Raw genomic sequence first — 12,131 nt, forward strand, 5'->3', positions numbered from 1 at the left:
TATAATGACCAGCTTTAGATGAGATTTATGTATTAGTGCTTCAAGTCCATCCTAATCATAGTGTCATGGATTATCCTGAATTTGGGGGAACCCCACAAGGATCACCGAGCTCAACTGACTCCACATAGGCCGACCCAAGAGTTAAACCACACAATTGTGCATGCAAGATCTCAGAGGTTAAAAACTGGAGATTTCCAGGCTTGCTTCTGTGTTCTCCTGGATTTCCTTTGCTCAGCCTTGTGCGGAACATTTTGCAACCTCTACACGCAGGGTGCATTGCAAACACCACAGCCCTTATAGTCTGGTTGCTGTTGCTTCCACTCTGCAGAGTCAGATGCAGTTTGTGGTTGTTTCTTACAGTGTCTGTTTCTCTGTGTGTCTCTGTGTTTGTGGGAATCTTGTTCAGATCTGTATTTTATGTTCCTTGAAGTATAAAGTTTCCTTCCTGTGTGGTTTAATTCATCATCTGAAACAAGCGAAGGCTGACAGGTCTACCTTAAATTGTCCACTCTAAATTTAGCTGCTAGGGACAGAATGGTCAGGAAGGGCTAAATTAATATTATGTCAAAAAGGCCTTGGGATGAGGAAAGGAAAAAAGCCAATTTGGAACAGAGGATCTGCTTTCAACTCTTTCAGAATTGGAAGGAACTGCTTTTCAGAAGGAGATGTTTGAAAGGAGCACGTATTTTAGGGAACTGCACAATGGGGCGTTTCATTATGGTCTGTGATCTGACCAGCTGCCACTTGGGATAACTGGCTGAAGGTTCGTGACACACTGATCCATTCTGGCCTTGCAGAACATCTCTTATTACTGAGCTTCTGTGGGTATTTTAAAGCAGCCTACATGTAATCTGTTGTGCATTTTGTTTCCATGAAGTGCAAACTACTTGGGAATGCTGCCCAAGTGTTTTTTACTTGCTTTATGCAATGTTGAGTGGCGAAGGAAGTGACGCTGAGTTTGTTCTAATATTTCACTGGGGAGATTTTTTCTGTGTTATGAATCTCGCCTGAAGGCACAGAGATGTCGAATTCGATTTGTTATTTTTATGGTAATTTTGGAGCTAATATTAAGATGACGTTCATACAATACAAAATGTATAGAATGAGATGAGGCAGATGTGTCATCTTAATTTTGCAACTTTTGCTGCTTGAGAATTTTGCTCACCATGCTCACAGAAATCTGGGATATAAAAGAAGAGCTTTAGAGCGTTGTTTCAGGAAGCAAGAGTGTATGTTTACATTTTTCTCCCTTTCTCCTTCAGCAAACCGTACTATTTTTTTATGGCTTCACCAAACTGTATACCAAGGATAGGGCAATTAGAAGAAAATAATAATGGAAAATAGAAACCAATTGTGATATTGCACTGCAGAACTCACAGGCTTGTTTTAGACCTTGTGTTTTTGTATCTTGATTTCCCCATTCCCAGATGTGCAGTGACTCATCCTGCTGAACAATGGGAACAGCATCTCTTACCCCTTCACTTGGTCCCACTTGGCAGAGCTGCTACTCAAAGGATATGTGTTGCAGAGGGAGAAGAGATTAGCAGTGGGAGAATGAATCATCCCAGCGCCTGTGGTAACTCCTGTGCAGAGAGCAAGAAGTTAAGGAAGGCTCGTGGTCTGTGCTGTGCTCTTGTGTACTAAAAAGGAGCATCTGCATTACGTGGAATTCATAACTCGAAGGGCGTTGTTATCCTTGTTATCCTTCAAGTCCATTGCTCTGTGCTGCCCGCTTGGTGAACCAGAATGTGCCCCCACACCCCTCTCTTCAGAAGCAAGCAGCATTTCTATGAATCAGACTGAAATGTACAGCAAGGTTACACAGTAAGCCTTTGGAGCAGGAACTGCATCCGTGCTGCTGCGTTCTTGTGCTACAGCTTTAATCGGGGAGTGATCTTTAAGTAGGGAGTTCTCAGCATCTGTGTGTGTTTTGCTGTTTTCTCCTCCTTCAGGTTTGTGTGCTTTAATGTTCTGAGCTATTCTTAGCTCTGAACCCTCTGGAGCTGAGGGGGGTTTTTGTTGTTTTGACTGGAAACAGATATTTTGACTTAAGCAGTGAATATCTCTGAATTCTGTGCGAGCAGAGCCAGGCATCTTCAGATCTGTCAGTCCACTCGTATGTTGATCACACCTGTTCCATCAATCTGACTTGGGTTATCCAAATATTTTGCAATTACTGCTCAAAAATTTCCAGAATTGATAATTTGGCGTAATTACAACACGATGAAGGGCTTTACGGGAAACCAGAGAAGTCTAGTTTCCTTCAATCACTGAAGAAGTGAAGGTTATTTTCTCAATAAGTAGATGATTTATTTTTTTTTTTAGCCTTATTATAGAAGTGCAGAATGTTAAACTGAAGCAGGAAAAGCGAGGAGGCACAAGCCAGAAGTCAGGTAAAAGCCATAAATCAGGTGAACTTGCTTATGTATCCCAGCAGTGGACGTGCATACAGCTGTTTCCTGTTGGCAGCGTGGGAGGCCATAGGAACAGGGTAAGGACTCAGAGCAGCTGCATAGAGAAAAGGAACAAGTTGCATCGCAGACAGTTCGTTTGCCATCTTATTGTACATTTAAAAGCATTGTGTAGGACAAAACACAATGGAGAAGAAGGTGGGGTTTTTTGTTTCATGGGGTTTTTGTTGTTTTTTTTTCTTTCCCTTGGTGACCTTTTCCTTTTGGGCTCTCCCCTCTCCTAAATAAGACTAATAACACAGGAAGACCTTTTTTCTTATTCATGCTGTCTGTGATACCTCTTCTGATCTCATACAGTGCCAAAAAATACAGGAAATTACTTTCACCTTATGAAAATTCATGGTTGTAAGGAAGCTCTTAGAGCAATTGTTCTTTAGAAACTTCCCCCCACCCCTGAAAATGTTTTTTTTCTTTCTGCTAGTGATACGCCGTAAGTCTTTTGTGATAAATAGGAGCTAAACATACATTCTCTCTTGTATGAAAAGAGAACTCCAGTTTTAAATGTTGAGAAATAGTGAATTACAGCTTCCTGTTGTCTGTTCCTGACGCTGAAAGTATGTACTTGTGCAGTACACTCAATCCTCTGATCTCCATTCTGATTCTTCAGAATAAACTGTTGTGTTGGCATCTATTGCAAGCTGTTCTGGAGCAGAATAATTTTATTCCACTGTCTCAGGCCTATGGTATGGAGAGGAATGTTAGGTTTAAGGTTTTATATTGCTGTTGGAATCTGTGAGATAATATTTTGAGAACGTTCTCCTTCTAAATTAGTAACTTGGTAAGGGCAGCTACTGTCAGTTCTGTCAGTGCAAAGAGCCCTCGATTAGAGTGTAACATAAGGCAAGCAGTCTGAAAAACATATATATGTTTTAAAATACTGCTTATATTATGTTCAATATAACTGCAAAGGGATTTTGTACAAATTCATTATTAAAACCCTTGAGCCTAAAAAGACAGCTACATGTAGAAGAGAAATTCTTTCAGAATGCTCCTTTTATTTTATTTTTTGGCAAACAAGTCTGGGTTAATCTATTACAAATACTTTTCTAAAGATGTGTCAACCACTCTAGGATATGCTTTTGTTCACTTTTGCAAATTTTAAGCAAAATAGGTTAGTTTTTAATGGAGGTGTTCATCTTCACTCCCACTTAGCGTCAGTTGACTGCATTCATTGTACAAGGGATAAAAGCCTCAATTCTTTACTCCAAAGCAAAGAGTTGCCTTCAGTAACGCTTCCTTTTCATTATAAAAATTTACTGGGAACATTTCTTTCAGATTTCTACTCAGCTTTGATTTTTCTACAAGTACAAGTTAAGAAAAATACTGCTTTACCTACAGACATTGGTAGCACATTGTAGTAGCTTCACTTACGTCAGCAGTTTATGTGAACTAAACTATGTGGTATTACTATTGTTGCAGCTCCTTAAGCACAACAAGGTGTAGTCCAGACTTCCATTTGTGATTTCCCATCTCTCTCCTTCTCCACAGGGTGAATCAGTGAAATATTTCCTGGATAACCTGGATCGGATTGGTCAGCTGGTAAGACTTCAGTTTCTGAACAGAGAGCTTGGATGTGCTACAGTTGATGTCTTAATAATAATAATAAAAAGTTGCATTAAAAACTTCAGCAAAGTTATTTAGATATAATGAGCTTTAGTCTTGTGGAACTGAAGCTTAGTATTTGATGAATGTTTTCTGATGGATGAATATTGTTTATGGAAGCTGCATTTATGCAAATAATTTTTGTCTTCCTGCGTAGTCTCTGGAGCTCATTCTCTTCTCGGTGCTCTGATGGCTGGTACTACTAAAAGCAACAAAATCCAACCCTACCAAATAAAGCATTTACTACTGTTAAATTCAGAATCAGTGATGAGAACACCTGGCAGGAGACTTGAAGGAGAAAGAAGGAAGGTGATTTTTTCATAAGCCGGAGAAGTTCTGAGCTTGTGAAGAACAAGTTGCTCTGCAGTGGTGGCCTGGGCCAGATCCTGCAGTAGGGTGTGTTGCTGTCATTGCTGGTCATAGACTGTGAACTGCATTTCCAGGAAAGCTTGCAGGATACCTGTGGAGAGTAATGAACAATGAAAAGTACTATTTAAAAGAAAAAGTCCATTCACTGCCTTACAGAGCAGTGCCCAAATGGTAATAACGCTGTGGGTAAGAATTTCATAAAGGTAAAATAGTCTTCAGCTTGAAAATACGATGCAAAAAGGACGGCTGGTCCTTTGTTTTTATTTTCATAGGTCCTTCTGGTAGCTGCTTACCAATGTTTTGAGGTAAACGCTCGACAGTCCATTATTTTTAGTTGGATATTCATTCTTCACTTGATAATTTAAAGTAAAAAAGGGCTCTGGTTGATTTTTTTTCTCTCATTCAGTACTTTGACATTAACCAGCATTTTTGAAGGATTTTTTGACACTCTTTTCATTTCTTTTACAGAATTATTTCCCCAGCAAACAAGATATTTTGTTGGCTAGAAAAGCTACCAAGGGAATAGTAGAGCATGATTTCATCATTAAAAAAATACCTTTCAAGATGGTGGATGTGGGTGGACAGCGATCTCAGCGTCAAAAGTGGTTCCAGTGCTTTGATGGAATAACTTCAATTTTGTTTATGGTCTCCTCCAGTGAATATGACCAGGTTCTCATGGAAGACAGACGCACAAACAGGCTTGTGGAGTCCATGAATATCTTTGAGACTATAGTCAACAACAAGCTTTTCTTTAACGTTTCTATTATCCTGTTCCTCAACAAGATGGATCTCCTTGTGGAAAAGGTAAAGACTGTCAGCATTAAGAAGTATTTCTCGGACTTCAAGGGTGACCCTCACAGGCTAGATGATGTTCAACATTATCTGGTGCAGTGCTTTGACAGAAAGAGGAGAAACCGTAGCAAGCCGCTCTTCCATCACTTCACCACTGCCATAGACACGGAAAACATCCGTTTTGTGTTTCATGCTGTGAAGGACACCATCCTTCAAGAGAATCTGAAGGATATTATGTTGCAGTGAAGGAGAGAAGTCCATGTCCTGTTAAAATTTGCTGGAGGGTTAGATAAAAATGTTTATCCTTTCTTTATGGCCCTTGCATGTGGCGTAGGACCCATGCTACTTACTTGGCTCAGGAATGCTGTAAACAAGCCAGTCAAAACAGAGGAGCTATAGGCCGAAGGAGTCAAATGTTGATGTTAGCTACTGAATCATTTGGACTAGAAACACTACTGAAACATGGCTGTTGTAGGTTCTGTACCTAGTTTGGAATGCTGAACCAACCACCTTCTGCCTTCTTAGAAAACAAAAAAAAATCTGACAAACCATATATGAAAGACACTTTGTTTTAAATGGAAATACTTATTTTTCAGAGACACTAGTCGTACGATCTGCCTTTTTTTGTAGTTTGGAGGTGCTGAATTGATCAAACTAACCTAAATGTAATGAGATTGGTAGCTGTATTGGAGAATGTTAATGGAACTTGCATTCTTAACACTAGGAGTGTAACCAGGTCTGGTGTGCAGTTTAGTTTTGCCACAGAACTGGAATCTACTAATTAAGGTGGATGCACAGCTCTTGTCTGAAGGTTTTGCATGAGTCTCCTGAAGCTTAAGTTCAAAACTGTTCAAGGAAACCCATGTTGGAGTAAATTGGATGAAAAGTTAAGGCCTTGCTTGAGAAGGGCTTATTTTGCACTACGTGTAAAAGGTATTATTACATCATAGGGAATCTGATTTCCTTGGTGAAGCAGCCTGTGCTGGAGCACCTGACCCTGTATGTGCACAGCGGGTGCTTGAGTGAGATGTACTCCATGGAAATCCAGCACTGTCCTCACACCTGCAGCTTGGCAGTAATTGTGAAGGTTCAGGATCACGTGACAGGGCTTCATCTATATTTGAAAGTTTGAAAGCTGATTAAACTCTTATGCAAAAGTTTTGGTAGTACAGCAACTGTTTGATTAGTTGCCATCAGCTGACTGTATAGGAAGACCGAACACCCTAGAGATCCCAGTTTTACAACTGCACTGATACATTTGGACAGCAAGACCTTGCTGTCAAATTAGCCCTTAATCTGTGTCTTAATGGGATCTTTAGCCAGTAGTAATGCATGCGTAATTCTGAGTACAGTCAAGGTTGGAGTTGCCCCATTTGGGCAATGGTTTGTGTATATTCGAGAGGCTATGAAAAATGTTGATATGAACTGTTAATTTCTTAGCTCTCAATCTGTGTAACTATCAGGTGCCTTTTCTGTGTACAGACATATCAGATCTTTTCTATTACAGTGGGGAATGTGAACAACCTTACGACCTGCCTTTTTATCAGAGCACTGTAGTGCTATTCTTTAGGTAACTTTCAGACGTAGTTTACCGTGCAATTTTTGTCATAGCTTTTATCTGAGAATAAAACCTGAAGGGCTGTTTGTACCCATACAAAGGCAGCAGATTCCCTGGAGTTCTTTTCCCCACTGAGACTGCAGTGGCATGTCAAAACAAGCAGCTTTTCCTTCAGCTGGTGATCCCATGGGAAATGCGGTCTAAAACACATGAAAGGACAACGGAACAGGATTTTAATTCGGATAAAATCTGGAATCTTTCTTCCCCTCTGAAGCCTGCAGATGTTCGTATCAGTGCGTTTGTGTGGTTTCCTACTGTAGCAATCCCTGGGTTTTCTTTGTGCAGCTTCAGAGTGGAAGAGACGTGGCTGTGGGTGTTACATAACGCAGGACTGAGGTAAGAAGCAGTGAAAAGTTGCAGGCAGGAAAACCCAGGCAGCAAACTTAAGCAGGAATTAGCTTTCTTGTAACGAGTCTTATTTTTGCCAGGACCAAGTCTGTCTTATAGATGTGTATTCAATTTTATCCTCGAAGGGGGAAAAAAAATGTCATGTGTCAAATATTCAGAAGAAAGAAACTCTTAAGCTTATTACATTTTGATTTTACAACCCTGGCAATGCAAGTAAGTTTACTTATTGTGTAAGGTTCATTTCTATAAGCTAGTCCATTTGTTAGCTGGGAAGTGAGATTGTTCCAACTCTTTCAGGCTTTTCTTGGAGTTCCTGATGGAAGCTTCCACTTCACACAAGGCACTGGAAAAGAGGAGGCAGTTGTGGGCTGACCAACTTCTAGTTTGACTTGATTTTATTTCCTAGTTTGCTGTGACTTCATTCTTTCACTACATTTTCTAACGGACTAATATTGTGCTTGTTTTCAAATCAGTTAAGCCTTTCAACTCTATTTTTTTCCCCTCAATAATTACCTCAGCTTAAAGTCTCAATCTACTGTAGCTTTACCTGGGAGGTGTAGCATGGAATTTCCTGTTCTGTTTTTTCTCTTCATTGTCATCTATGGCTTTAAAACTCTAAGCAGAGCTAATAATGCAACATACATTTTAATTAATATGATCTGCACCTGGAAATGAAGCAGAACGAGTTATCTCATAATGAGCTCTCAATCTTGCTAGTGTTTGGGGTTTCTTGTGTGTTGTAGCAGTTTGGCACAATAAGCCCAAGATTTAGGGAAGCAAGTTGTTCCCCTTGTGCCCATCATTGCCTTTCCTCTGTCTGGTGATAAAATGAGCCTAGGCACGATGCTCGAGGCTGCAGGAAAAAAAGAGTTTGGCTCTATAGGGTGTTTTCTGTGTAACTTTGATAGGGTTGGTTCATACCAGCAACCCAAGGTCGGGAGGATGCTGGTGGGAAGTGAAGCACTTCACAGATCTGCAGAGGATTTGGACTGTGATTGAAAAGGATTATTTTTGAGGTGGCAGGTAAATGTCTTTCTCTGCTAAATTCTGACTCTCCTTCTTGCACAACTGAAGCATTTTGTTTGTTTGTTTGTTCTCCCAAACAAAGTTGCAGTATAATAAAGCCCAAAAGCCATGTTATGGTAAATCAGTGGGTTATTAAAGCAGAACTTGGGTGACTTAGGTGGTACAAACATCTCAGGACAGGCTTGGTCAGTTGCTTGGTCCCTTTGCAAGAGACAAAAAATTGAGTGACGTGGTGGAGAAATGCTGCAGGTAAACACAGCTGGGGAGAACATCTTTTCTGTTGTTAACTTTATGAGGTTATTGTTCATTTGCTAGTCAGGAAATAGGGCACAGGCAGGATTGTAATCAGATGGGGACTTTGAACAACTCCTTAGAGGGAGGGGAGAAAAAAAAGGTATTTTGTTGTTCCTCCTCTGATACTGCAGGTCAGTGACCGGTGGTGGGGTGATGCAAATGGGCCTTCTCTTCCAAGGACAAAGAGAGGAAGCACTTGCATGTGCATGCAGGAGAGGCTTATGTAATCTTGCAGTTCTAAGTAGAAAAACTAATTAAATGGGAGTCTTTCATCGAACTCTTCTTTGTATTTGGTTTTGAGCTAATGTAGTGCATCAGTCAGTATAATTCCTTCAATTGTAGTGCTGTCATTTTCTGAACAGTTCTTAGATGGCAATGCCAGACAGCATAGTCAATTGGAATGACATATTTGATAGGCAGTTATCACTTCAAAGCGGTTAAATATTTCCTAATCTTGATTCTGAAGCTGAAATTACTGGCCACTCAGCTTCATGCTACATCTCAAAGATCCTTTCGGTTTTAAATGAAGAACGTATCTTGCTCTATTCAATACAGCAGCATAGATCATTTGATGTGGTAATAGTTGAAAATTGGATATATTGCTGAGTCAGACCCAGAGCTAATCATGTTACAAGCATGAAGTTGTTCCTGAAGGTGTTCACTTGTATGTGCTTTCTGAGCTGACTGAAGCCAGAACCTCAGCCAGGCAGAGTAGAGGAATGTGCACTAATTCAGAACCAAACAAAAACGCTCCTGTAGTGAAGTGGAGCAGGAAGAACTCGTCTGTCTGTGGCACTGCAGGCTCAAATTTTATTCCACCAAGGCAGCTGAAATAGGTTTGGGTACAGGAAACTGTCCGTTCAAAATGCTCCCCACCCTAAGGTGCTCAGTACTGCTGGTAGTGTCACCTGTAAAGACTTACAGAATTAAAGGAATAGTCAAGTGACAAACAGCTATTCTACACAGAATGTCATTTGAGTAAGTACATCCTTTGCCTTCTTTAGGCAGGTTTCTGGATATTAACTTCATGTTTTGCAGTCTTTTCTCTCTATGTACCTTTTCAGTTTTCCTGAAGCCAAAACTACAGGAATTTTGTAAGAGACCCCTTCAGTTTTCAGGTAGTGAGTCTGAACACCCGACTTAGCTTTGCATGTGCTATCAAATGCTTTTGGGGTTGATAGACAACTTGATCCATGCCAGCTTGAGACGAAAATAAGATATGCAGTGTAATTCCCTGTAGCTTGAAATATAAGCCAAACACTGACTTCCCATCATTAGACCTATAGTGGCTCCTACAGCTTCAGTAGTAGCCTGTTTTCCAGATAATTTTTCTAGTATAAAGACACACGATGTAGTCAGGGGTTTTAATACAGCACTGCCAACTCTTTACCTCGGTACACTCTTTGTTAATTCTGTAACACAGGAAGCAGTGAGTAGGGTGCTTCAGCAGCGTCCTTAGAACATACCTATGCCTACTTTAGTAAATGATGCACATGGAGCATCGGTTATGGGGCAGCAATCTCAGGCTGTCATTGTCTGGGCCACATTTGGGCTGAGTTAGTCCCAACTCCATGCATTTCTAGGTGAGGACTGTCTAGCCTACTGAGGAAGTCATTGGCAAGGCAATACGAAACCTTGTGCTTTTTACTATTACTTATTTTGTAATTAGCTGGAGTGATCTCTGCTTTGTGCTGTGAAGTGGGCACTTCTTTGTTTTGACACTGATTTATTGACATGGATGGGAATGAGCTACTTGGAGCTGAAACTGCTGTCCTGCTAACCAGGTGATGCTCTCTTTGCTCGTCTTGGTGGTTGGGCAGTTTATCTTAGTTCTTTAAATTTTTGTCTTTCTAACTGCGTTTGGAAAGCAGTGTTGAAATGTCTGTGTTGAATGCTTGTCTTATTGGGTGGGGAGTATGGAGGTACTAGATTGTCAGTGCTGGTGCTTCTGTGCCTGGCTTGGCAAACAGGATGACAACCTAGCTCTTTGCTTATGTCCAAAGGTCATATCTTGTGTCTGATGTGAAAACGATCGTGGTCAGAGGGAGAAAGAGCAGCACTGACTTCCAAGGAAGGCATTCTGGTAAAAAGCCAAAGTATGTTGGAAGGGAGCAGGAGAGGGGAGCTATTTCCTACACAGATGTCAAAAGTTGATGGCACTTGAAGACTGAGTGTATTGGGAAGAAATGCCATCTGTATTGACCTCAAAAGCTTTGAGTGGCTCCAGAGAGCTATTGGTTGTGAATGAAGGGCAGCAGGCTGGTGAGGCTGGCCCTGCTGCTGCTGAACGCCCCTCCATTGTCAATCTCTTCATCTGTTCCTGACTGGGTGCTAAAACTCAATTCCAGATAAAATACGATCTGCAGATCTCTGGGCAGAGAGTGCATCTCACTCTTTTCTAACAGCTTCTTCACCTTTCTTCAAGATACTGGAGCAGAAATATTTCAGGGGAATGGCTAGATGAGACACTGTTTCCATTACTGGAGTAAAATGTACAATTGATGGAAAGGCAAATTTTTGCATTAGGAGGATCAAAGGAAGAGGTTCTTACGAGGGAAGGAAGAGATTTTTGAACAGTACTGCTTTCCTCTGCTCCTGCCTCTTGTCAGCCTTTTGTGCAGAGCCTGTGTGAGGTGGGCAGGCACAGCAGCTGGGGGAAGCCAGCAGGGAGGAGGGGGATGTGGAAGGAGAATGATTTTTGGTAGTTCACAAGATTTGGAAAGCGTGCTCAATGGATTGAGGTTTGAAAACATGTTCAAACTCCCGCTCACGCTGAAGCCATTAACAGTCTTTAGGATAATGGGTGTTTTTCTGGTGTACAGGTTATGTTGTCTGGGATGTGAAATGAGCTTGAATTGATGATAAATGTTGAGCAGTATTTTTGGAGATGCTACTTAACAAAAATGCTAGTATTTATTGCTCTTGTGATGAATTGTCTTGTTCATGGAACCAATATGTATGAAAGCAAACTGACAAGCACCAAGTTAACTTGTGACACGATCACGTAGCTAGGAAGCCAATTAACATTACCTTCTATTCTGCAATTTACTTGCTCTGTGGTGCCTATGCATTGTAACACACATACTATGCAATATCATTCTTTTTCTAAACCAATTCACTACATTGGGCAAGAAGGGCCTGAGTTTAGCCTTAATTTTCTAACAGTTCACAGGAAAGTACTTTAGAAACAGTGACAAACAAAATGAGGTTTAAAAAAATAAACCACACAAAATAAAAGCACAGTTCCAGACTGCTCACGTAAGTGTCTTTCTAGCACCAAAACAGCATCCACAATAGAGACAGCTACTTGCTGTAATAGTTTCAACTTATGAAAACTGTGTACTAGATAAAATTATATTGTGATGTGTAAAAAGTGTATTTTATAGCTTTGGTGACTTAGTTTACTGTTTTGTATATATGAATTTTATAAATCTATTAAAACTTGACTTGTTATACTGTTCTTTATGGGTTTTATCTTTCAAGAGTCTGGAGTGACTTTTGCTGTGAAAAGATTTCTGCAAGAAAGCTGCTTTTTTTTAATAACAAATACAGCATGGAGTGCATGAAACAACAGCTGTCATGCAATAAAGCCTTCTTCTGTAATCTGTGTA

The 12,131-nt window shown here is 40.5% G+C and overlaps 1 protein-coding gene across 1 annotated transcript in view; it reads left to right on the plus strand.

The window, feature by feature from the left end:
• The window catches only part of GNA12 (G protein subunit alpha 12), a 37,419-nt gene extending 25,288 nt beyond the window's left edge, over positions 1-12,131 (plus strand). The window contains exons 3-4 of the mRNA XM_052679790.1: positions 3,960-4,010; positions 4,911-12,131. Of these exons, the coding sequence (XP_052535750.1) occupies positions 3,960-4,010; positions 4,911-5,480 (621 nt within the window). The 3' untranslated portion in view covers positions 5,481-12,131. The remainder of the gene's footprint in view (positions 1-3,959; positions 4,011-4,910) is intronic.

Source organism: Tympanuchus pallidicinctus, unplaced genomic scaffold (assembly GCF_026119805.1).
Source record: "Tympanuchus pallidicinctus isolate F22 unplaced genomic scaffold, pur_lepc_1.0 scaffold18, whole genome shotgun sequence".
In the NCBI taxonomy this organism is placed as follows: Eukaryota; Metazoa; Chordata; class Aves; order Galliformes; family Phasianidae; genus Tympanuchus; species Tympanuchus pallidicinctus.